Source organism: Pteropus alecto, unplaced genomic scaffold, assembly GCF_000325575.1.
Source record: "Pteropus alecto unplaced genomic scaffold, ASM32557v1 scaffold44, whole genome shotgun sequence".
In the NCBI taxonomy this organism is placed as follows: domain Eukaryota; kingdom Metazoa; phylum Chordata; class Mammalia; order Chiroptera; family Pteropodidae; genus Pteropus; species Pteropus alecto.
Genome location: NW_006436812.1, coordinates 6,522,790 through 6,547,707, shown reverse-complemented (window position 1 = coordinate 6,547,707; position 24,918 = coordinate 6,522,790). Strand labels below are relative to the sequence as shown.

The following is a 24,918-nucleotide window of genomic DNA, read 5'->3' as shown; positions in this document are numbered from 1 at the left end:
TTCTGGAGGCCTGACAGTTTTATCTGGGTGAGGACTCGGGAGTGCACTCCAAAAGGCCACCAATTGGCCCTGTGGCCCTAAATGACATCTGGCCTTCTTGGGGTTCCTGCCTTAGGGGGTCTAGGAGAGGCCCCTGGAACAAGCATACTCTTCAAAGGCCCCCCCCCCCAAGTCATTCTAATGTGAGCCCAGCTGGGTGGCCCTGACCCAGAGAGCTAGGGTTCAACAGGGTACAGTTTTTGGGATGAAACCTTGTTTCCAGTAAAGCAGCAGAAGCCCTGAGAATTCAAGAAAGTTGCCTCATGGGCATGTCATGCAGCCGTGCTCAGAGCTTGTCAGGCACACACTGGCTGTGTGTCCCTACTTTTTCTGTCCCATCCATCTGGGTGACAATGTTTTTAATAAGAAAAGTGGAGTCTGGCATCATGTGCATGGCCCCTGTGTGCTGACGGGGTCTGATCTTAGCATTGCTGCAGTGTCTCATCTGAAGGAAAGGAAGCGATCGTACTGTCCATCTGTGTATACACCGTCCAGCGGAGCCTCAACTGTGCCCGCGGCGCACCATGCGGCCTGCAGGAGACCTGACTGAGGTGCTGGTCCCTGTGAGATGCACTGGGGTGACCAGAGCCGGACAAGCAGGAAGATGAGTGGTGAGATCTGGAATCTCAGGCACAGGAGACACGGCAGCAGATGTTCTAGGATGATGCAACATGACCCCGTGGAGGGAGAGATGGGTTTTTGGAACCCCCTGCTGGGCTCTTAGCTTGCACTGCCTCAAAGAGGACACATGCATGCTCAAAGGAGACTTTCTGCAGCCAGGAGCCCCAGAGCAGGTATCCTGTGACCCCAGTCTGGGCGAGGCACTCAGGGCTGTGGGTGGAGCAGCTCTCCGTGCCCAAAACTGTGGGGATGGATCCACTATTAGATGTCCCCAGGACTCTAGCAATGTCACAGAGATTAGAAAGAGCAGATTATGGTGGGAGGTGGAGGAGAATCTGGCCTGGGATCCAAGAAAAGTCTCTGCACCGACCAGGAGCCCTTCGCCTGGCGAACGGCCATCTGCGCTAGGCCAGGATGTCCTCCCAGCCCCACAGTGGAAGCCGACAGCTGCCCCCTCCAGGGTCTCTCCCTCAGGCTTGCGGCTTGATGGTAGGGCAGCGCTCTGAGGCTGGGGTGGTGTGACTTTCTTGTCACTTCTCATGTGCACTTCTCCAAGCAGACAGTGGACCCATGGCCTTGCAGAACCCTCTGGAACAGCTGTGTAAGCTGAGTGTGGGAGGAGGTAAGATGCTCACATCCTCAACCCTCTCCTGAGGGAATGAATGGAAACAAACAGGAACAGAGATGCCTTTTGAGGTTGTGCGCGCAGAGATAGAAACGCAGCCTGTCAGGGCAATTCGTAAACCCATGGGGTGCACCTAACACAGGCCACTCCCCAAAGTAACTGGCACATCCAGTGTAGGAGTGCCCCTGGCTGCTGGCAAGGGTCACAGGCCAGCCAGGGCTCTGTCCTCCAGCCAACTCCAGTCAGTTTATGGATAATCTGTGGTACATCTAGACAATGGAATATCATTCAGCAAGGAAAAGAAATGAGCTCTCGAGTCACAAAAAGACATGAGGAATCTCAGATGCATATTACTAAGTAAAGAAGCCAGCCTGAAAGCTTCCATCCTGGATGCTTCCAACTACATGACATTCTGCAAAAGGCAAAACTGTGGAGACAGTAAATAGACCAGTGTTTGCCCGGGGTTGGCGGGGAGAGGGAAAAATGAATCTGGACAGCACAGAAGATTTTTAGGCCAGTGACGGTGCTCTCTGTATGATACTATGATGGTGGATGCACTGTACTTTGTCCAAACCCATAAAAAGGTCAACACTCAGAGTAAACAGCAGTGTAAACTATGGACTTTAGTTATTAATAAAGTATCAATGTTGGCTCCTCAGTTATAACAAATATACTACAAGATGTTCATGATGGGGAAACTGTGTGTGGCGGGGGGCGGATAAAGGAACCCTCTAGACTCTGCTCAGTTTTCTGTAAATCTGAAACTTCTAGCAGTCTATGAATTAAAAGCAAAACAAAATAGGACTAAAATACTAAGGCAGTGAAAGCTGGTGAGCGAGTAGGGACAGTGACAGTTATAGCATTCTTAGGCCTGAGGCCCATCATGGCAGCAAAGATGGGGGTCAAATTTAGATTTTCAGTCAGTTAACTAAGCATGTACTCACTTGAAAGAAGCAGAGGAAAGTAAAAGAATGAGAAAGAATGAGAAAGAAAAGGGACAAAAAAGAAACAAAGATGTGTAAATAAACCCAAAGACGTCATTTGAGATATACGGACTTATTATGTAAAGGAGAATGAGTGTCAGCCTCAGTTTGAAAAGAATCCTGCTCTGTGCTGTTACAAGAGCCACACTGGAGGAAAAGACACAGGTCAAAAAGAGAAGGTGACAAATAAGAGACATAAGAGAAACATAAGAGAACATTATGACTTTTTTTTTTCGTGGCCAATAAATTTGAAAAAAGATGAAATGGACAAATTCCCAAGAAAATGTTTGCCACCAAAACTGCCTCCAGAAGAAATGGAAACCCTGCAAGTCCAACAGCCACGAAAGGTGTTAATCAGTGGTCACGGAGACCCCGCAAGGCCAGGTGGCTCACGCAGGAGCGCTGTCTCTGTCCTCATGAACTCATTCAGAAAAGGGAGCCCGCCCTTGATGAGTTCCATGAGCAGAACCAGGCAAGGCCAGTGCAGGACGGAAAATTGTAGACGAATCTTATTCATTGACAACCACGCAAAATCCAAAACAAAATATTAGCAAATCATATCCGATATACACAGCATGACCAAACTGAGTTTCTCTTAGGAACGTAAAACTGGTTCAACATTAGCAGTATTAATGCAATTTACCACATTAACAGGTTAAAGGGAAAAAAAGCGACCTCCTCACACACCTGGTAGAGAAAAAACAATTTGTTAAAATCCAACATTCATTCATGAATAAAAATACCCAAAACAAAAATCACAAAACAGAACTTCCTAGTAAACTAGAAATAGAAGAGAACTTGATAAAGGTGGCCACAAAAACAAACCCACCAATCAACAGTCACATCCCACTAGGCCAGGGAGCATGTCCTCTGGAATCAGGGGAGGCCCCATACCTGCTGCCCATTGCACCTGTGACCTGGCACCACATGCAGACCCTGGACAACAAGGAAAAAAGACAGGAGCACGACTCCTGACGTCACATGGGCACCGCCATGACAGCATGCAGAGTTTATACGTGATGAAAACAATAAGCAGGACACAGACATTTAAAATCCCAACAGTGTTTTTCTTGGGAACTGACAAGTGATGTTCACATTCATGGGTGTTGGTGGTGACTAACCTGGAACAGGATCTGCAGGGCGCCATGGAGGATGCACATCCGCCGTCCGAGGAAGATGAAGAAGGGTACCACCAGCTCCAGGAAGTGGTTGCTGAGTGTCTCGAAGCGATGGACCCACCATGGGGAGCGGTGCAGGAAGTAGGCCACGGGGTTGGGCACCGGCTGTGTCTGTGGGACAGGAGGACACTGTGAGCTGAGAACCGAGCCCCAACCCACAGGGGACCCCAGCCTGCCCACCTGACCCTGCCCGTGTGGCGTCCACCGGCCAGTTTCAGAGGGTGGGGGGCTTTTCAGGAAAGGTAGTGTCTGGGACTAGCCTGGCTGGGAAATGCATGGGGGAGGCCGCTGCCATGGCCCTTCCTCCGGCAGCTCACACGCTGCCAAGATACGAGTTGCAGGGACAAGGACGATGGGGCCACATGTCTAGGCCTTCTCAGAGTGCATGTCAGGGTCACCTGTAATTCTGACACCGACCCCTTCAGGGGCCCTGAAGGCCCTGGCTACATGGGAGCTCAGATGCTGCGGGGAGAACCTGTGGACAGATCCCCGAGCAGCACTGGGCACTGGAGAGCCCCAGGAGGAGGACAGGTCACTGGGGGAGGGAGGAGGGAGCGTGGGAACCTGCCTCCGGCTGAAGCTCACATGTGCTTGCTTTCTGCTCTGATGATGAAGGCTGGGGGAACGGGGTCCTGGCTCCGGGTGTGTGTTCCTGGGAACACATGTGTTTTGGGCGGGCAGGCGCAGTGTGTCCCAGGAGGCCCGTGTGTTGACTCAGCCGTGGTGCTGGCTGTCCCAGAACCCACCTGACAGGCCCCGCACCTCCGACCACAAGGCCCTGTCCTCTGCCAGCCCCTCATCTGTAGCTGAGGCTGGGAACAGGCCATACGGAAGGTCACATGGCCATCCACATTCAGAGGAGCTGACTGAAGACGCTGTGTGGGGCCGTGTACATGCCCACTCACGAGGGTCTGGATGTGCCTAGAACTGGGCTTTACTGCCCCGTCAGGGAGGCCCCGTGTGACACCCAGTGGGAACAGGCCATACGGAAGGTCACATGGCCATCCATATTCAGAGGAGCTGACTGTGAAGACACTGTGTGGGGCCATGTACATGCCCACTCATGAAGGTCTGGACGTGCCTAGAACTGGGCTTTACTGCCCCATCAGGGAGGCCCCATGTGACACCCAGCCGTCGGTGAAGGACACGGGTCTCACTGTGCACAGGAGCCCCTCCACACTGACAGGACACGGGGCATCGGTGGCCCCAGACCTGGGTGGACCACTACATTTCCTCTAACATGAACTGGTTCGCTTCCACATCTTCGGATCGTGCTGTGATTCGTGAAGGGCGTCGGGGTACACTATGCCCACTTCCCCTCCCTTCCCTGGGCCTGGGCCTCGAGCCTCCTCATGCTGCCAAGCACATGCAGGCACCCTTCTCCCTCTTGGGACTTATGTTCTCCATGCACACACATACGCCCCCTGCGGACACAGAGGTGCCATGTGGGCAATGATGGCTACCGTTAGGGAAAGGCTGAGCCCAAAACACAAGTGGGTAGTAGTGCCAGCCTGGCTCCGATTTTGAAACTTAAAGACGTTCCTGATATAATTTCAATGGACTTTTCTTTGTCACACAAGCTTAAGTCCCAAAGGAAGAAAGTACCTCCTGCGGCTGCCACTGGAGTGCTGACCCCAGCCCCTTGTGACCTGCTCTTTGGCCACACAGCACCCCCCACCTCAGCTACATGGCCCCTCAGGCCCTGACCCGCCTCCCCCCACCCCCACCAGCATCAGGCATGGCTGCAGCCTGCTCTTCCCTCTGCCCCGGGCCTGGTTACTCTCAGACTTGCTATGGACACAAGGAAGTACCTGTCCTGCTGGACGCCTGTCACGCGATGGGCATGGCGAAGTGACTGCTGTACATGCGGAGAAACTGGTTAAGGCGTGCTAGCCGGGGTGCCCTGAGTGTGGACCTCCCACCTGACATTCACGGTGGTAGGAATGGATGAGGGGCTGTGGTAGGAAGTCACGAAAACAGCAGCTGCCCGGCCGTCTACCCCACAGCTCAGAGGCAGGACGGGTGCTAGGGAAGGGCTGCCGTCCCATCTGGGAGGACAGGTTACCAGGGGGCCAGGGTGGAACTATGCAGCCTGTCTTCCTGCTAACTTTCCATTTGGACACGATTTCCAGCTTATGGCAGGGATTAGTAGTCTGCCATGACGAAGTAACCGCTTGAGCTAAAGCCGACCCATGATTTCCGACTTAGAGAAAAGTTACAATAGTTAAAAAAAAAAAACAACAACCCTGAATGTCCCAAATGTTTCCATTTTACCACCCCTTCCTCCTTTTCTGCCACTGCACCGTTTGAGAGTCAGCTGAAACGTGCCCGCCACCTAAGCACTTCAGTGCGAATTTCCCAAAAGAAGGGTGTTCTCTCACGTAGCATGGCAGCGATCACAGGATGCTCCCCTGTCTGTCACCTGTGGGCCTTACTCAGATTCCTCCAGCTGTCCGGATAATGTCTTTTAAATAAAAGGAAATCCTGGATCACACATTGCCTTCAGCTCCCATGTCTCTCTAGTCCCCTGACCTGAGTGTTTGTTAGGCCATTGACATTTTAGAGTACATGCTCTTTTGCAGGATGTCCCTCAGCGTGGGTGTGGCTGATGTTCCTCATGGCAGACTGGGGCACGCACTTGTGGCAGGAAGACCCAGTGGTGACAGGTGACCTTCCCGTGAGCCCAGGGTGGTGATGTGTCTTAGCATGGGCAGTTTCTACCTGGAACTCTTGGTTAAGGGGTGTTGGCCAGGGTCCTCCTCTGCAAAGCTACTGTTTTCCCCTCGGTTCGAGACTATGAAAAGAACCTGTTACATCCAAATGTCCCAGTTTCTGCACCCATTGATGATTCTTGCCGGAGTCAGAGGTTCTGATGGCATCTGAATGGTGACTTCTGTGTCCACCATTCCTTTGCATGGCATTCCACTGTAAGGAGAGGCTGTTCTGCTTCTCCGTGTATTTCCTGGTGCTGGTGTAGACACATGGGCTATTTTATTCAATGGGGTATAATCCTTCACTATCATGTGTTTTGATGGTCTATACCGTTTTCTGAGCATTTTCCTACTTTCTGGCTCTAAAGATTCTCCGGGGGTCATCTGAACCCCTTCCTGCCCAGCCCTGAGTGCAATCATTTCTCCTAGGAGCCAGGTCCCTCTGATTGAGGCTGGACTCAGCCTGGCCTGGGTATCACTGTCTTTGGGCCACTCAGTGGGCAGAGTTGGGAACCAGACGAGTGACTACGTCTCACCTGCTCTTGCATCTGTGCCAATGTAGCTCAACAATCTCTTCATTTACCTGTGTTCTAAGTGGGTTTCTACAGCTCTGGGGAGCACACAGCAGGCCTTGCCTTATCTTTGCCCTAGGGACTCACAGCAATTAACCCTGTTCCCACTTGAGAACGTGGAGGGAGTGTCAGATGGAGAAGCAGGCTCCTCTAAGGAAGGGGGTACAGGGCTGTGGGAGAAAAGACACAGGGGTAGGGGACAAGCAAGACAATCAGGGGTCTTCCTGCTCATAGGCCGTGTTGGATTTGTCACACACCAGGTAATGCCTAAGCAGAGTGAAACCCCCACCGTCCTAAAGTTGCAGATATTCTGGTGGTTAGCAGCCATTTCATTCAACAACAAAAAAAGGATATCAAAATCAGTTCCAAATGTTTCAGCTTTTTTAAAAACAGCAAAGTTTTTTCTGGATATGGTGTGTATGTACATACACAAGTGCTGTACACACGAGTGTGCGTGTGTCAGCCCACACCCCAAGGTGTCCGTGGCCCTGGACAGGAATGTGTACCAGGCGCCCAGCGTCTGGGCCGGAGCTATGTCGACGGGGCCAGCGTGACCACAAAATGAGTCTGCCCGGCGTGCAGGCTGCGGGCAGGCCCCCCCGCAGGAGCCGTCATGAGAGAGGACCCTGTTACACGGGCTTGTTCTCTGCTAGTAGTGCCTGGAAGAATGCCCAAACGGGCAAATGGTGACAGGACAACCACGCCTTGTTTCCCCCAAGTCAGGACGAGCCCCTCGGTTACATTTTAGAGTCCAATTTCAGAAAGTGGCCTGGCCTCAGGCCAACTCTTGGTGGTGCCGCAGGTAAGGGCAGCACGCCGCTCAGCCCTGTTTCTGGCAGAGGGACAGCTGGCCCTGCACACTTCTCAGAGCTGAAGGCCTTGCTTTTACCAACAGTCCTAGCCAGCCAGGGAAAATGAGTTTTGACAAGATGGCTGCGCCCTATCCACAGTCAAGGGAGGCTGAAGTGGAAGTCCCCTGCCCCCGGCTGCCCCGTGGGCTCCTGTCATTAACAAACTCTGTAAGCGAAGGCATCGTAAAGCAGGCGGGATGGTGTGACAATGCATCCACGGCCACGTTAGTGTTGTCACCGCTCAAGGCTGAGCTGGCCCTAATCCACTTACTGGGTGGAGTGGATTCCCTGAGTTCCACCTGTGGGACCATGGCTGGCCCAGGTCTTAAGCAGTAAGGGGAGGGTCCGAGGACCTTGTCTTCTCACTGCCTAGGCCCTGCGTTGAAAAGGGCACCATATTCCTTGGCCAGAGAGACTGAATTTTATAAATCTAGTCCAAGACTGGCCTGAGGACAGGCATCACCCACATGAAGGCAAGGAGCTTCGCTGGCTTAGAGGCGGGGTGTGGGGGTCACACTACACAGAGATGGGGGCCTGGGGCTGAGAGTGGCCCCAGCTGCCAGCCAGCAGGGAAATGCAGACTTTGAGCAAAACATGCTCCCAACAGTTCCGTTTGTCTCCCCTCTCCCTCCCCAGTCCTGGAGATGCCTGCAGGGACAGCCATGGGCAGGCTGGGGCCTGGGCAAGGTCCTGCTTGGTCCTGGGCCCAGAAGTGGTGGGCTGGACGTGTGCAGGGCCTACCTGCCCGCACTGCCATTGGGCCTTATTTTGTCTCTCCTGAGGGTTCTGCTATGCTGTGTCCCCTAGCCCTCCAGCACCAGCACCAAGATGTGAACTGGATGTCAGAGCCCCTTTCCCAGAGGTGGCAGGCATGTGGGCAGGGCTCCCTTGGCACCTGCTAGCTCAGTGCGCTGCACAGCCCCTGGACACGGCCTCCCTGTTCACTGTCACCTGGCGCTGACTGCCTCCGGGGTCCCCTGGACAGGATGGCCCTGTGTCCCTAGCCTTTCAGAGCAGGGTGACTGAGGTGCACTGATGAGCACAAAGGACTTTGCACCAGTTGTATGGAAAGCTCTCTTCTGTGGGGCCCTTTCTGTAAAGCCACGTGGGGTGGCTCTGTGTCGGAGCCCCCTCGCTCTAGGCTCCCAGCTGGTGACAGGATGCTGATGTGAGGACAAAGAGGAGAGAGAGAGGTGTCTGCGAGGGGAATAAGACAACAGGCTGGGGAGACAACGTGTTTTAACATGACCTCCGGGCGCGGAGCCATCCCTCGGGGTCACTGCGCCAGTGGGTCACATCTGAGTGTCCTGGAGCGCTATCCCTTCCCCAGGAGGCGTGGGGCCTCTGTGTCCTGTGAGGGCTTCCAAGGAGCCTGTGTGGAAGTTCCTCGTGCACCTCCCTGACGGGCAGCCCCTGCTACTTGTACAGCGCATATAAAATAAGAAAAATAAACAGAGTTCGCTTATTTGCTTGGAGCCAGGGAGGGAGACCGGGCCCTTTACTGAGTAATGCTGGGAGGCAGAGGCCTCCGCGTGCTGTCTACAGAGGGGACAGAGGCCGAGAGGCAGGACGCAGGCAGCAGAGAGCAGGCTTAAGGACATCCCCTAAGTGTTTCCAACAAACAGTCTGGGTCCAAAAAGAATAAATCACTGAGCAGAGCCCATGACCAGGAACCTGACACAGGCCGCATGTTCTCACGGCCGCCTCGGCCACCTCTAGGCAGCGCTTCTTACTTTCCACTCAGGTCAGTGGCCCATCCTGTCGCTCAGGAGCAGGGCACCTGGGGCAGGGCATCCCCGGTTGGGGCTTCACCATTTTTTGTTTCCTGAACATAAATGCATGTTTCTGTGGTTGGCGCACACTTCTAGGAATCACATCGTGGGGACAGGGGATGTTTCCCAGGCTGTGTGAGTCATTCTGCGTCCACAGAGAAACTCTCATAAGACGCAGCTTCTCAGGATGGGGCAGGGCCGGGGACAGGGGGCTGCGGGATAATGGGCGACGGACTCCCTAGCCAAAGTGCGGCCGACATGGCCTCCGAGTAGGTGCCTAGTCAGCGGGAGCCCAGCCTGTGGCCTTAGACACTGGGTTAGGGACACATCAGGTTTGAACAGGGTAAGGACACGACCCACATTTAATGGGCTGGGACGGCTGCGGGGAGTTCACGTTTCCTCAGATTTGCCTGACGTTCATTAGCTCCCACAGGTGAGGTGCTGTGAAGGGGAGGACACTCTCAATGGAAGAACCGACCAGATGGCGCAGGAGGCTGCATGGGTGCAGTGGGGGAGCTGGAAGGCCAGCCACTCCCCACTCCTGGGGAGATGTGCTGCCAAATCTGCAGGTGGGCGCCCCAAGGCAGGCCCTGCACCCTCAGCCCACGTGGGGCTTTGCTGCATCATGTAAATGAGAACAAATATGGTGACTGTGACATTAGCCGTCCCCTACAACATGAAATTCCTTGAAAGGAAGGCTCTATTTTCTAGGGGCCTCGCTCCCTGGGGAGCATCACAGTCGGGCTCCTTATGTGGATTTACGACCTGCCAGAGGTGGGAGTGTGCGGGTGGGGCCTGCTCTGTGTGCCGACCCTGAGCCCTGCTGGTCTGGGCCGCACTGCCTGGAGGGTCCCAAGGCCTCCCTTCTTCCGCAAGCCCAGGACAGTTTTATTTCTGTTTGCATTGAGCTGGAAAAAAACACCATGTCATAAAATCTGGTTGTAAACCATGGAAGTGGTGACTGGAGCATCGCACCCCATAAAGCATGGGGAGGAGTGCCCGGTGCTGCCTGTGCCGACTGCTGGGCCACGCTCACCTACATGGCCATGTGTCCAGAGCACAGACCAGCCCGGGTGCCGTGGACTGGACAGCCTGGATCCCTGTGACATTTTACAATCGGTTCCCCTAAAAAGAGACAATTTTAAATAAGGAAAACATGAGGAAAATATAAAGAGTGATGAAAAGTGTGCAGGGATTTAGAAGGTAACGAACCTTTGGGGAGAATTACGTCACTTCCTGTTGGGGGACAAGTCCTCTCCTCTAACACCCACCCTCCCGTCCCTCAGTGAGAAGTCTAAGAAGAACAGAAATGGTTTTTTCAGCTAGTTTCCCATTTTAGGGACTATAAATTATGTGTTTCGGGTTTTAATGAGAAAGGGAACACATGTGATTCTTGTCTGAAGAATGAGTTCTTAAACCCTCAAGCTCCACATGTTCCATTTTAACAGAAAATCCGTGGGTTATACTCGCTCCCTACTGATCCAGGACCCTTGTCCTTTGCAGGGCCGGAGATGAGGTGTCCATGGAACGCCCCCTGAAGTCTGAATTCTCAGTCTGGTTTTCAGAGTGGGGTGCCTCCCTCGTACACTGTAGGTGTTGATGTGTGTCCTGGGGACGTGTTGGTAGCTCACTGATGGGAGGGGAAGGGGACATACTGTATACCTATCAAGTGAAGGTCTTAGGATAAAAAGGTAAGACCTGCTATGTGTTTTTATATGCAGCTGGTAGCTGTCTCCCCCAGGGGCAGGGCCCTGATGTTGGGGCTGAAGGCTTCTCCCCATGAGGCCACAGCAGATGTGCTGGGGTGTCCTCATGGTGCCCACCTTGTGAGCACGAGACTCCCCACAGCTGCTTCCCACCTCCTACTAAGGCAACTGGAAATGGAACAAAGAGAAATGAGTTATAAATGTGGGGATAAACAATAGTACACACGGGCCTGGGACAACTGAAACACTGAAGGAAAGTGGACAATGTGTCGTCAGGACCATCGGTGGCAATGGGTCCCTAAGAGCTGGGATCTACTGCACCTCCAATGGTGCACATCCTTCCTGACCCAGGGGAAAGTCTGGCTCCCAGTGAGATGACAATGAAGCAGCATCCTTAAAGTACTGATAAACCTGTCAACCTAGCATTCTATACCCACCAAAAATCTCTTTCAAAACCCAAAGTGAAAGAGAGGCTCAGATAAAAAAGCTGAAAGGACTCATCACCAGCATACCTGCACACGTGGACTGAAGGAGCTGTCAGATGTAAGATGTGGGTCTGCACACGGGTGAAGAGCCCTGGAGATGGTGAGCATGTGGATAAATGTGTGAGGTTATCTTTTCAATTTAATAAAATGTCTTTAAAGGGTAATTTGACTGTTAAAACAAAAATAATAATATGGTATACGGTTTATGTAAAAGTAAACATATGACAACACTAACAAAAAGGCCAGGAGGGTAAAGTGGGAGAACATCATTGTCAAGTTCTTTTATCATTTATGAAAAAAATATAGTTATCACTTGAAGGCAAGCTGTGATGGATTAAAGATTTATACTATAAACGCTAAAACCACCACAAAAGTAAAACGACAAAAAGTCACAGCTAATAAGCCAAGAAAAGAAATAAAAAGGAGTCATAAAAACATTCACCTAATCTAAAAGCAGCAGAAAAAAGTGAAAAAAGGAATAAAGATTAAACCTAACGTATCAAAGATCACATTCGATGCAAATGACCAAAATACACCATTAAAAGGCAAAATTTGTCAGAGTGGATAAAAAATAAGACCTACCTATATGCTACCTTTAGGAGACACACTTCAAATATGAAGACACATGTAGGTTAAAAGTTAAAGCTTGGAAAAATGCATATTGTGCAGATACTAGTCAAAAGAAAACTAGTCATTATATTAATATCAGACAAAGGGACTGCTGAGCAAATAATATCAGGAATAAAAGGTCATTTCATAATGCTAAAGGGGTCAGTTCATCAAAAGGTCACAACACTCAAGCATTTATGTACCTAATAACAGATTCAAAATACACAAAGCAAAAGCGGATAGAACTGCAAGTAGATACGACAAATCTACAATTCTAGTCAAAGATTTCAATCACCCTCTCTCGATACTTGATGAAACGAATAAGTAAAAAATAAGTAAGGCTATAGAAGACTTGAAAAACACCACAGATCAACTTGAATATTTATAGAACATACGGTATACATTCCTTTTTTAGGTTAAAATGGAACATTCACTAAGATAGACCATATTCGGGGCCATAAAACAAGTCTGAATAAATCTGAAAAGATTCAAGTCACATACTCTGACAATAAAGGAATTAAATTAGACATCAGTAATTTGCCTGAGAACCCTGGGGTTGTTATCAATTTAAAGTTGGGAAAACAGAATTTGAACAGTTAGGTAACTTGCTCAGGATCACATAAGCCGGAAGTGGGTGCTTCAAGAGGGTCGGCAACACAGGTCTATATAAAGGGCAGGGAGTGATTTGGACTTGGGTTCAAGTTTGGGCACTGCCATTCAAGAGCTCTCCGCTGTAACAGCAATGACCATAGCTGACCCTGAGGCTGCACCCCCACCTTTCATGGTCTTGGCCTTGGTCTGATGGGGCTGGCCCTTCTGCGTGCTCCCGGGGTGTGGGCCCCACCAAAACCGCCCCACGGTCAGTCACCTATCCAGGCCATGTCCCACTTTGGACCTTGACATTTCCCAGGCTCAGTACTACCTCCCGACCTCCAGTTCCCAGTAAATACATAAAACACCTTCTTCCTACAAAATCAATAAAATTGTCAGTGGGCAAAGCAAGTAAGTCACAACTCTTAACCTGCTGAAGGCATCTCAGTCACAGCTTCTATCAAGTTAACATTTACAGCGTTCATGGTAACGTCAACCTTGATTCAAATTATTTCCAGATTAGTAGACTGCTATATCTAAGGGTGTTCAGTGACCCCCATCCAATTACATACAGTACAAAACATCCAGTAGTCCAGGTCCCGGGGTTGCAATTAAAAGTAGGACCCACTGGCCCGAGACACAAACAGAAGCCACCAGTACTAGGGGCGGGTGTGGAATGCCCAAGGCTCAGGGGCTGTGAAACATATCGGTCACAGGCTGCTGGGTGTTTGCAGGCAGATTACTGCAGCTCACCCCGAGGTTTAGCCAGTATTTAGTGAGCAGCCTCCCTTGACAACGCTTAGTACCCAGAGGGCAACTGGCTGCCTGGGAGGCGGGAGGGCCCTGAGAGGGGCTGAGGCTCCTTTTGGCACTGCTGTCCTGGGCAGCAGGGCCTGTCCTTGGGGCTCAGCCCAACTTGGTCTCCCCCATGAACACCTGGGTATGGCTGCCGAGGTTGCTGGGAAGGAATGCCTGGCCTGGGCCCCCGGGGTCAGTGTGCCAAGAATGACCATAGCTTGCAGAAGGATGAACAGTATCCAGGGACAGATGGCCATAGCAACCCTGTTGTGAGTTGAGCGACACTAGAATGAGGGACCATTTTCTACCTTGACATATGTGAAGACGTGCCTTAGATCCCAAGAGAAAGAGGAAAAGCTTCTCCCGGAAATGCCAGTGGCAGCTGCCCTCACAGTTCCATCACGGTCCCTGAGAGAGCAGTCACAGGAGTGCATCTGGAGCGTCCTCCTGCTGTTCAGCTGACCCTGGACAGTGAACGTACGTGGCAGCGCCCCATCTGAACCACCCCATGTGCACCTGGGAACTGTCAGGCAGGGAGCACACCTAGCAACAACGCTCCAACACCAAGGCTCTGGGACAGATCCTGGAGGTACCCTGTGAGTCAGCTGTTCCCACCACGCGCTTGAAACTCTAGCTTAAAAACTCAACTGACGTGACACAAAAGCCTCTTTTATGTACTGTGAGGCTGTGGGACTTTACAAATAATAGGAGTGAAAAGTGATTTATACCCCTGGATTAAAGGTCAGCGCTGAGAGCAGGACCCTGGAGCAAAACAACAGCGTAAACTTGTTTGAACTCATTTGTGTGCCCCTGGGGGTGGGGGAGAAACAGAGAAGGAAGAGCTGCATCATGCTCAAGCACACAGGGACTCCGGAGGGGCTGTAGGCGGGACCCACCGTGGGCGGCAGGACCCAGTGAGGCCAAGACACCTGTGACAGTTCAGCAACCAAAACGCACAATCCCCTTTACCAGTGAATCACCAAGCTGTAGAGTGAAGGCTGTTTTATGCAAGAGATGTAGATGTGCCTACTACAAAGGAATTTAAGGAATAAACTTGTGTGATCAAAGTATTCTGAAGTTAAAAAGCTCAAATTTGATGAACCTCTATAGAGCAGGGAGGTCCATACAAGAATACAAGTCCCCTGCCAAGAGCATGTTCTTGCTGTTCCAGTGGAACAATGCGTGTTTTAAAGGTAACTGGACAAGACATAAAACTTCCAGCAGGTCAGCTGCATTTATTTTTCTTCCTTTCGTTTAGCGTCTGGCAGCCGAGGCGAGCCCGTGGGCATTTCCTGTGGATGGTTTCACTGAGTGTTGGAGCAGAGCCTGTCAGTTCGAGGATGGAGGCTTTCAGGACGTTATTCTGCCCTGGATATGCTCAGTGACGCTGGCTTTGCGTGACTGCGGGTCCAGACATTACCAGATCTGGAGAAACCGTGCTCGGTGGTGGAGCGTCCATCACACAGAGGCCACCTGCCTTTTCTCTCACTGTGGCTGACAATTTATGTTTGAAGACGTTTGCCCAGTGTTTCTTCTGATTTGACTGACTGAACTCACCAACAACTTCCTCTTCATTATGAGCAGGCAGAAACACAAAGGGCCCCTGTGGGCGCAGGGGCCAATTCCGCCAAGGCTGAGTGGCAGGCGAGGGCCTCTCCTACCCAGAGTGTGTGGGCCCGCCCAGCCTTGCCCCAGGGGCACAAATAACCTCAAAGGGATGAATCAGACGGTCTTTAGTCAGCGAATAGTGTTTGGGTAGCATATAGGTCCCAGCCTCAAATGTGACATTAGTCAGTACCCTTACTCCAATCTAGCTCACAAAAAGGGTGCTGAAAAAACTAGCTGAGGAAAGGCTTCTTCGCCACAGAGTTAGGAGGTTCCGTCCCTCCAAAGGGCCTGACACGAACGCCATGGGCCCGACCTCTCTGTGACAGCAACACTGAACAACTAGGGCCTCACGGCACCGCTTGGTTCAGGCTTGGATCCCGTGTGATCATCGGTCATCACATTCCCGGTTCTTAATGAGCCTCGACTTGGCTTGTCCTAGAACTTTGATTCCAATGGCCCTGATCTCACACATGTGGATGGCATGGCCTGCTGGCCCGTCCTCAGGACTCGGGTCACAACCCATGTGCACTGCCTGCCTGAATCCTGAGCAGGGCTGTGAGGACGGAGAGCCCCGGCCTGATGTGTGCCAGCTCCACGAATCCCTGGGGATGCGCACCCAGCCCTGCCCTCCACTCACCAAGCCTCCTCCTGCTGTCCCAGGGCTACCTCCATCCTGGCCCCAGAGCCGCATGCACGGCAAGCACAGGCATTCGCACCATGGGGACCGACAGGCGCTGCCTGTTCGCCGCACTGACACCCTGCAAGGGGACGCGTGCGATCTTCACACATTGAGACAGTGCTGATTGGGTGGCTGAGGGGACTCGCGGGTGGGCCCAGGACAGAGCAGAGTGTCCTTGGCCCAGCTCATGGAACCCCATACCCACTCCTGCTAAGCTGGAAGCATTTCCTCTGGCACTTTGTGGAAAGTTGGCTCTAGGACCAAGGGAGGGCCTTGTGGCATCTTGGGCAGGCGGAGAGGACACTCCAAGGCACATTAGGTGGGATGTGGGGTGATCCCTGGATCCTAAAGATAAAGCCTGACCTCCCGCTAAACACTGCACAAAGGGGACGCCCCAGCCCTGGGCTGCTTCACAGATGACACAGCCTGGAACACACACAGGAACAGCAATAAGGGGGCATGACCCCAGGCCTGAGAAGCAACATCAAGCACCAAACACACTCGGGACTAGTCACAGAATGTGTAAGATTGTCTACAAGCCACCTTTCAGAAGAAGAGCAGATAAAAACCGCTTTCCCCATATTCCATTCGGGCCACAAGCAATGAGTGGAGAACATGGAAGAAAACATCCTGACAGGTGGCGCTCCAGGCGTGTCAAGGTTTTTACTGCCAACAAGAGGGACGTGGGCCCAACGTGAGAATGGGCACCCGACAGGAATGTGTTCTGTACTTGGGATGAGCCAATGTTACTGAGAAAACAAATGATGTTTCAATGCCAAATGCCCTCAGGTTAATTCACAGGAAAATGCAGTCCCAGCTCCCCACAAATAGGCCAGCAGTCAGCAGGGACAGGAGTGTCTGGAGGGACTTAGACCTGGGCCCAGGTCCTGAGATGGGGGGAGTGTGCCCAAAGCCCTGGGTGGAGGCAGGGAGGGGGCCTTGGGGATCCGGACACAGGAAGACTGGGGCGCCTGTACCCCAGGGAGCTGGGAAATTCCTGCACCCATGTCTGCCATGGCTGGGGGCTGGGTACAGGGCAGAGCAGTCCTCAACTCTGCACCTGCCCTGGGGGCAGGAAGGGCCAGCTGAGACTCTAGGAGGGAAGGTACCTGTTCTGATATCCAGGGCCTGGGCAGGACCGTGGACAGCAGCAGAGGGACCCAGCGCCCATAATTAGAAGGAACCACCGGACCCACAACCACAGTGGCCATTGTCCCATTCTGCCAGCCCTAGCAAGCGGGATACTCTGCCTCCCAGAGAAAGGAAGCAGGAGGGCACATCCAAATGAGCTGAAGTCTGCCTCATCGCATCACCGTGTCACCAAGCTACTCACCTCGTAGTGGAAGTCCATGCAGGTGAGGTCCTGCCAGCATCGGTCCCCCCGGATCTTGATCAGGCCCTGCCAAGGCGAGACAGAGAGGAAGCCACGTGAACCATTTCCCAGAATGGCAAGGGAACCGCTGTCAGGGGCAGAACCTGCACTGAAAGGAACTTTAAGGGAGCGATGACGGATTTTATCTTATACCTTGAAGAGACGTAAAGGGTAAGATTGAAACAGTGTTTCACAAAGGCACATTCGGGGCTTTAATGATGAAAAGTTAGCAAATGCTACAGGTAAAAAGAAACACTGGCTTCCTTGTTATAAAGTCAGTTCCTTCTGCGCTTTAAAACTCAGTTTTTAGAATGTGAGCATCATCTCAATAGTGCAATTGTGAGGCTTTAAAAATGAACAAATTGGCAAAGCTACACACACACAACCTTACTTATACTTGCATAGATGCCAAGGAGGACGTGAAAGGGACGATGTTGAAATTGCTACGATGACGCACCATTTAGCAGCTCAGGTGAGCTGGATGAAAATGTTTACCCATCTCCTGGGATGGTCGCTACCGTCTCACAGCACCCAGCATAGCCCCGGTGCTCAGGCCTGAGAGTGTCTCCAGGGAGCTGCTTTGCTGCCTGGTCCCCTGGGAAAGAAGCTACAGAGAGAGGGGCCTCCGCCAAAGAGCCTGTGGGTGAGCTTCTCGGGTGAGCTGCACAGTCGGCTCCCCCCGTGCAGCTTCCGGGACGCCACACAGTGTCCACAGCACGGCTGGTCTGCTGTCACAGGGAGGACGGTCAACATGCCTGTCAGATGCACCCTGTCCATCCACTCTCTCTGCACACGATTTCTTCATAAGTCGGAAACCAACTGTTCCCATGCCAGGAATAAAAATATCTCTTGAGTTGCAGAGATTTATTTTCGATTTGTCTCTTACATAATAGCTGGATTAGAAAGTGAGAAAGAAACTGCACCGATAAAGAAACCACCCTGGAACACAGCTCGGCTTTCCCTCCTGAGTGGTTTCTGCAGCTATGACTACAGCCGTTTCATCCATCCATGCGCCCATCCACTCATCCCCCATCTAACTATGCACCCACCCACCCATCCACCATCCACTCAGGCTGTCCAGGATAGTCTTCCTCACTAAAGTCAACTGACCATGAACTTTAATAACCTCTGTGAAACACCCTTGCTGCAGCACCGAGATCGGTGTTTGGTTGAATAACTGGGGTGGTGGCCCAGCCAAGATGATACATAAAACTGACCTTTACACATGAGAAAGACTTTGGGGTGGCTGAGGGCTCTGAGCCAGAGACGGGACAGTGTGAGTTGATGGGTCTTCTGGTGGCCACGTAGCCAGCAAGGCAGAATGACCATCCAGGATGTGAGGTGTGTCCGATTCCAGACGTGTCTGGAATGTGGAGCCCACAGGATGGGCCAAGGGATTGGAGTGGGAAGCAGCTAAGACCTCTAGCCTGGGCCCCTGGCGGCTTGGATGCAGCGACACCCAAAGGAGTAAGGAGAAGAGATACAGAGCGACATGTTTAGGCCACGTGGCTTCCACAGTAAGGCCAGATGACAGAGCAGTGCACATGGGCTGGACTGAGCTAAACATGCACCTAATAGCAGTTTACAAACGCATCCCAAAGGGACCGCAGCACTCAATTTTCTGAGTGCCATGAAGACCCAAAGGCTATTCTGAAGCTGGTTCTGGAGAAGCTACTTCCTGCTTCCGCAGCCACCTCACTGGAGTCTCACAGCCTGGCCAGGCCGAACTCACCTGGCCCTCAGCCGCACAGGCCACCCCCAACGTCACAGAGCTGTGGTTGCACTCCAAGTATAAAGACTCTTGGATGAATCATTTTGAGAAGTGGAGAGTTATGTTTTTCTAGAAACTGGGTTTGCTTAGATCACAAAGTGCCAGATAGACAACTTCCAGTCTGAATTTGGCCACGGTCATGATTGTGTGAATATAGCGCTTCAGAAAGTCAAACGTTTCCTGATGACCCAGACCTGAGCGAGCCCATACTGCCAGCAGAAGAACTGCTGATTTCTGATGAAAATGTGCCCCTCGTTCTGCAGACAACCTCAGCCACGGGGCTACACGAGGCTCCCTTGTGAGTGCCGCTCCACTCCCTGCATCCCTTCAGAATGCGAGAGTGGTACTCTTTGGAGATTCAAACCAGGCGAAGAAGAAAAAAAACAAAATAATTAAAATGTCACTCAAATTCTAAGCTGATATGAGACACTTAAAAATCTGAGACATTCTTTCAGGAGCGGAGGATAATTATATTCCTCCCCATCTACTGATTTCTCCCTACAATGCAGATGTCAGATTTTCCACGGATTTTTTTTTCTTCCAGAGTAAGTGTCAAAAGAACAAAGCCTTCTTTGATCCTTTTGCAGCCCCAAATTAATTCTGAAAAAATGGCACAGACAGGCCAGTAATACGCCAGACCCAAAGAAAGCCAAGTGACCCACAGATGTCCATACAACCCCTGCTCTCTGCTTGGGAACGGGAGAGTGCCAGGATGATGGAACATTCCAGGGTGACTGAGGAAGCCCCAGGCCTTACAAGCAGTGAGTGGGAGGCAGGAACATAAAGGCAAGCACCCGGCTCCTCTCTGAAGCTCACAGGTCCCAGGACACGTGTCTTAAAAACTCCCATTTGGAAACTGGAAAATCCAAGGCTTCGCGCCGCAGAACATCCATTTCTGTAACACCGTGCAAGTCCCTTCACACCTGACGGGTGTGTGTGTGTGGGGGGTGCTCCGCAGGCCTGACGCCCAGCGAAAAGTGACGGCCTGTGAACGCCAGGGGAGGCAGCCCCCTTTCCTCAGAGGCACCCGTGCCACCGTGGAGAGCTGTCTGCAGCACCCCATTTTAAGCATACACTGGTTCTCTCGTCGGAGTCCCTGCCCTGCTCCAGACACTCCTCCTCCATCTGCGAACACAGGGGCTAGTCCTCTGACTGTTCCTTTTCCACAAAGGAGAAGCTCTGTGGACCCTGGAGCCCTGAGTGATAATGAGTGTTTTCCAAGTGCAGGAGGACAGGCCATTGCCCTCATGAGTAGGCATGGAGGTCTGGGATGCCAGTCAGGGGCAATGGGGGGGCGTGTTGGGGCTGGTGGAGGCCGAGGTACCCCGGGCTCTGCCCTGACTGCTTCTCTCCTCTGGGAGCTGAGCTAGGCCCACAGGACCCCATGTGCTCCTTGAGCAGGCAGAGGGGAACCCCATTTTTTAGGGCGTGTGGCAACTGCTGCATTTGCAGTTCACTGCTTAGCATCCTGTAAGTTATGTTAGTGGGCATGATGACAACCAACTTGTCTCCATATTTGAAGGGCCCCAGCCAACCTAGTGTCGCCACTTGGCCCTGTTACTTACTCTCCAGTGTCAGTTTGCTGGTGTCAATACTTTCTGACCCCAAGGTGTGATGAAACAGAAATGTACCATGTGACCCCCCCCACAAACGGCAAGCATATGTGCATACAGTTAAGTACTGGTAAGTTATAGGACATCATTTGGGCTGAAATACGTGGTTGGGGAGAAAAATCACTAGGGCTGTTTTTTTTTTTGTGGAGTTGTATTTTGCCCTCTCTAAATCCTAAAGATCTTTTGGAAATTACTATGGTGACACCTGTCTGTGACAGACTTTGAAGCGGGGCTGCATGGAGTGGGTGGAAGGAATTGTCACAGGTCTTCAGAGGCATTTAGGATTCGACGTCTTTATAGGTCACTGGAAAGGGGTGGGTCTGAGGCTGGAAATAGAGGCACAAAGAGGGTGCTGAAGGGCCAAGCCTGGGAGCCTGTGCTTAGCAGGGGGCTGCAGCTGGGGGCCAGAGGTCAGAGTACTGCAGACAAGTTTCCCAGAAATTCCCATGCCACCCTGGGGCTGGAGTCCGAGGTCTGGCCTCCAAGGCGCTCCTGCAGGAAGGAAGAAAGCCCCTTTCTTCAGCTCTGCCCACGCTAATGCAATAAAACAAATTAGGATAATTGCTCTCCTTGTGGAGTGGGGATCCCAGGACGTGGCAGGCTAGCCAAGGAAACGACAATGACATCTGCTTGATTTAGGTCTTCACAGGGCATGTTGCATTCCAACATTTATTTCATTATATGTAATATGATTTTACTGGAGGCAATCTGACTCCAAGAAAGAGCCCCTGACTTCAAAGTTTCATTTTTCCCTTGGTGACTGAGCTCCCTGCTCTTCTTTGCTAACCTTTCAGTCCTCTCTGGGTTGCAGAGTCTCTGGGACATGCACGAGTGGTGCATGCTAACAAGGCAACAGCTCTTCCAATCACCCACTCCAAGCAGCCCTCGGGCCTCCAGGGGAAGAGCAGAGATCCAAGTGCAGACTCGCTGAGCTTTCTGGTCAAAGCCTCATCTCAGCTGGGAAATTTCCTTCCATCAGACAGAAGCCTGAGCCTCAGAATGGGAGACAGAGCTGATGGCCAGCCTGAGATCCAGGTGTGACCTGAACACTGCAGCAGCAAGCAGCTGTGCCCTGAAGCGGACTCGGATGTGCGTGCCCTCGCCACTCTGCCAGCAGGTGTCAGGGCCTAGCTGAGTCTCAGCAGAAACTTGCACAAGGATGACTGCCAACTGTGTCCCAAACGTGGCTCCTGTCATGGAGAAGGTCGGCAGTCTGCACAGCTGCCCTCGGTCTCTGGGGTAGGGAGTGTCCGATGGCTGGGGTTGCTGCAACGTTCTCCGAACATCAGTAATGACCATCTCCCTCGTTATCCCCAAGGCGTGTGGAATTTTACAGGGCTGCACCTTACAGCAATTATTGTATGTGAAAAGCAAACTCATGACAGTCTTTTAAGTCCAAGGGTTGAGCTTCAGTTTACATAAAACAAAACACACATCCTAAGTATTCAGTTCAACGCATTCTGACAACTGTATACAATCAGGTATCTAGCACCTAAAAGAGGAGACAGATTTCCATCCCAGAGAATGTTCTCTGGGATCTCTTTCCAGGCCATTCCACGCCCCACTCACCAGGAAGCCATGTAGTCTGGCCCAGCTCTGCCTGCTCTGGGATCTCAAACAAACTGACTTGGGCGTCAGGTGCTCTGGCTGTAGGTTTGGGTGGGTCGTACTCAGCATGCTTTGGTATTTGTCTGTGTTGCTGCATCAGGATTTGGTTCCCCTCTGTGGCTGAGTGTAAACGCATCACAGTTTATCCACTGATGGGCATTTGGTTGTTTCCCAGGTCTCGCAGTTATGAAGAGGGCTGCTGTGGATGTGTGTGGCCAGCTTACACCCTGCTAGTGATGAACCCCACCAGGAATTCTAGTTGCCTGCACACGACAGTGTTTTATATTTGGCCCTTCTCGTGAGTTAAATGCTGTCTCAGAGCTGTTCACTGTCTCCATTCTTATACTTTCATTTGTGAAGTACATTCAAGTCCTATGTCCTATTATCATGATTTGCATGTTCAGGATATTAATTTTTGGTCAGACCTATATACTGCAAATAGTTTTTCCAGTCTCTGGCTTGCCTATTCATTTTCTTAATAGTGTCTTTTGATAATGGAAAATTTTAATATCAGTAAAATACAATTTATCACTATTTTTTCTTTAATGGTTAGTGCTTTTTTGTGCCCTGTCCAAGAACTCTGTGTTCACCCCAAAGTAACTATCTTATCTTCGAAAAACTCTGTGATTCTGGCTTTTATGTTTGTAAAAAAAAAAAAACTTTCCTTGCTGCACTGTTTTGCCTTAATGCCTTGGTTGAAAATCAATTGACTATATCTGTGTGGACCTGTTTCTGGGAGATATTTTTGTTTTCTTCTAAGAATTTTATGGTTTTGCTTTTACATTTAGGTCCATAACCTCTCTCTGAAATTAGAGTTTGGAACAGATGGGACTGCAGTCAAAATTCATTTTATTTTCTATACTGATATCCAATGATTTCAGCACTAGTTGTAAAAAAATGACTTTCTTTCTTCCACTGATTTCACTTGGTACGTTGGTTTTATATCAATTGACAGTAGAGGTTGGGTCAGTTTCTGGACTCTATTTTCTTCTGCTGATCTGTTTTTCTAGCTTAGATCAATTCCATACTTCAGCTGTAAAATCGAGAAATATAAGTCCTCCAGCTTTGTTCTTTTTTGTCAATATTCTCTGTACTTCCATGTAAATTTTAGAATTGGCGTGTCAATTCCTCCTGAAAAGCTGGGAGTCTGGCAGAATTGCCTTGAATCTCTGTATAAATTTGAGTAAAACAGACAATCTTAACAATACTGAGGTTTCTGACCATGAACGTGGTACACCTCTCCATTTACATAGGTCTTTTAAATTCATATCAGCAACGTTCTACCGTTTTAAAATACACATCTTAGATCTCCTTAATCAGATTGAGGTATTTGCAAGCTCTTGATGCAATTGTAGAATGTATTTTCAGTTTTATTTTCTAATGATTTCTTAACAGTTTATAAAGTCCAGTTATTTTTCATGTTGACTTGTATCCTGCAACCTTGTGAAATTCATGCACTCATTTTAGTAGCTGCTGTTTGATTCCCCTGGGTTTTGTATGTATACAATCATATCTATAAATAACGGCTTCATTTCTTTTTTCCTCAGTCTTTATGCCTTTATTTCTTTTTCTTGTCTTATTGCACTAAGTCTTCCAGTACGGTGTTGAAGAGCAGAACCAGCAACTGACATCCGGGCCTGGTTCCTAACTGCATGTGAAAGACCGTGAAGACAGGTGTGTGCTGAGGTTTCACAGATACCTTTGTAAAGCTGAGGAGGTTCCTGTCTAAGACCGTCATGAGTGGGTGCTGAATTGTATCATGTGCTTTTTTCTGCAATTGCTGAGATGATAAAATTGTTCTTCATCTTTATTCTGTTACTCTAGAAAACTCCATTAATTGATTTTCAAATGTTAAAACCACCTCACATTCCTAAGATAAACTATGCCTTTTTTCATTGCCAGATTTGATTTGCTGATATTTGCAAAGGGTTTCTGTGCCTTTGCTCATGGGAGTTACTGGTTTATCTTCTCCTTTTTCTGATGTCCTCTTCAGGTTTTGGTATCACTGTTATACTGGTCACATAAAACAATTTGGGAAGTATTTCTTCCTCTGCTATTTTCCAAAAGAGTTTGTGTAGGACTGCTATTATTTCCTCCTCAAATATTTGAGAGATTTCACTGGTGAAGCCATCTGGGTCTACACTTTTCTTTCTGGAAAAGGTTTTTGATTACAAATTCAACTTATTTAACAGGTACAGAACCACTGAGATTTCCTGTTTCTTTTTGTCTCAGTTTTGGTAAGCGGCATTTGTCAAGGAATTTGTCCATTTCATCTAAATTATTGAATTTATTGGCTTAAAGCTTTCATAATTTCCCAGGTGACTCTTTATGGCAGGATCTCGGACGCAATTGCCAGTATTTCAAGGAAAGTGTTTTCTCATGGTGCCCTTCAATCACGGCCTGGCTGCAGCCCCCGGTTCTGCTGAATTTTGACATGAAAACTGTTAAGTCCCCTGGGCCTACATTTTCTGCATTTCAGATATGGCCTTTTCTCTTGTGTTAACAAGACAGTAGGAGAGTCTGCACACAAGAAGTGTCAGAAGGCCCCACTGTGGGTGCTGCAGCCAGGTGCGAGCACAGAGTCGTGAGCAGCACAGGTGTTTAGCAGTGGAGCCCCTGCTGATTAATGACTAGGGATTTGAAGCTGCATGGAAAAGGCACTAGCATCTTGTCACTGCTTTCTGCAGCCTGCAGGTTACTTGGGGGTCACCAAAACATATAGGCAG

At 50.6% G+C, this 24,918-nt stretch overlaps 1 protein-coding gene across 4 annotated transcripts in view; it reads right to left on the bottom strand.

Moving 5' to 3' along the window:
• LMF1 (lipase maturation factor 1) overlaps positions 1–24,918 on the bottom strand; it is a 99,499-nt gene that overhangs the window by 12,919 nt on the left and 61,662 nt on the right. For all 4 annotated transcript variants that reach the window (XM_015591189.1, XM_015591190.2, XM_025048299.1 and 1 more), the window contains 2 exons: positions 17,162–17,227; positions 3,390–3,557 (listed from right to left, as the gene is read on the bottom strand). In XM_015591189.1, coding sequence (XP_015446675.1) covers positions 3,390–3,557; positions 17,162–17,227 — 234 coding nt within the window. The remainder of the gene's footprint in view (positions 1–3,389; positions 3,558–17,161; positions 17,228–24,918) is intronic.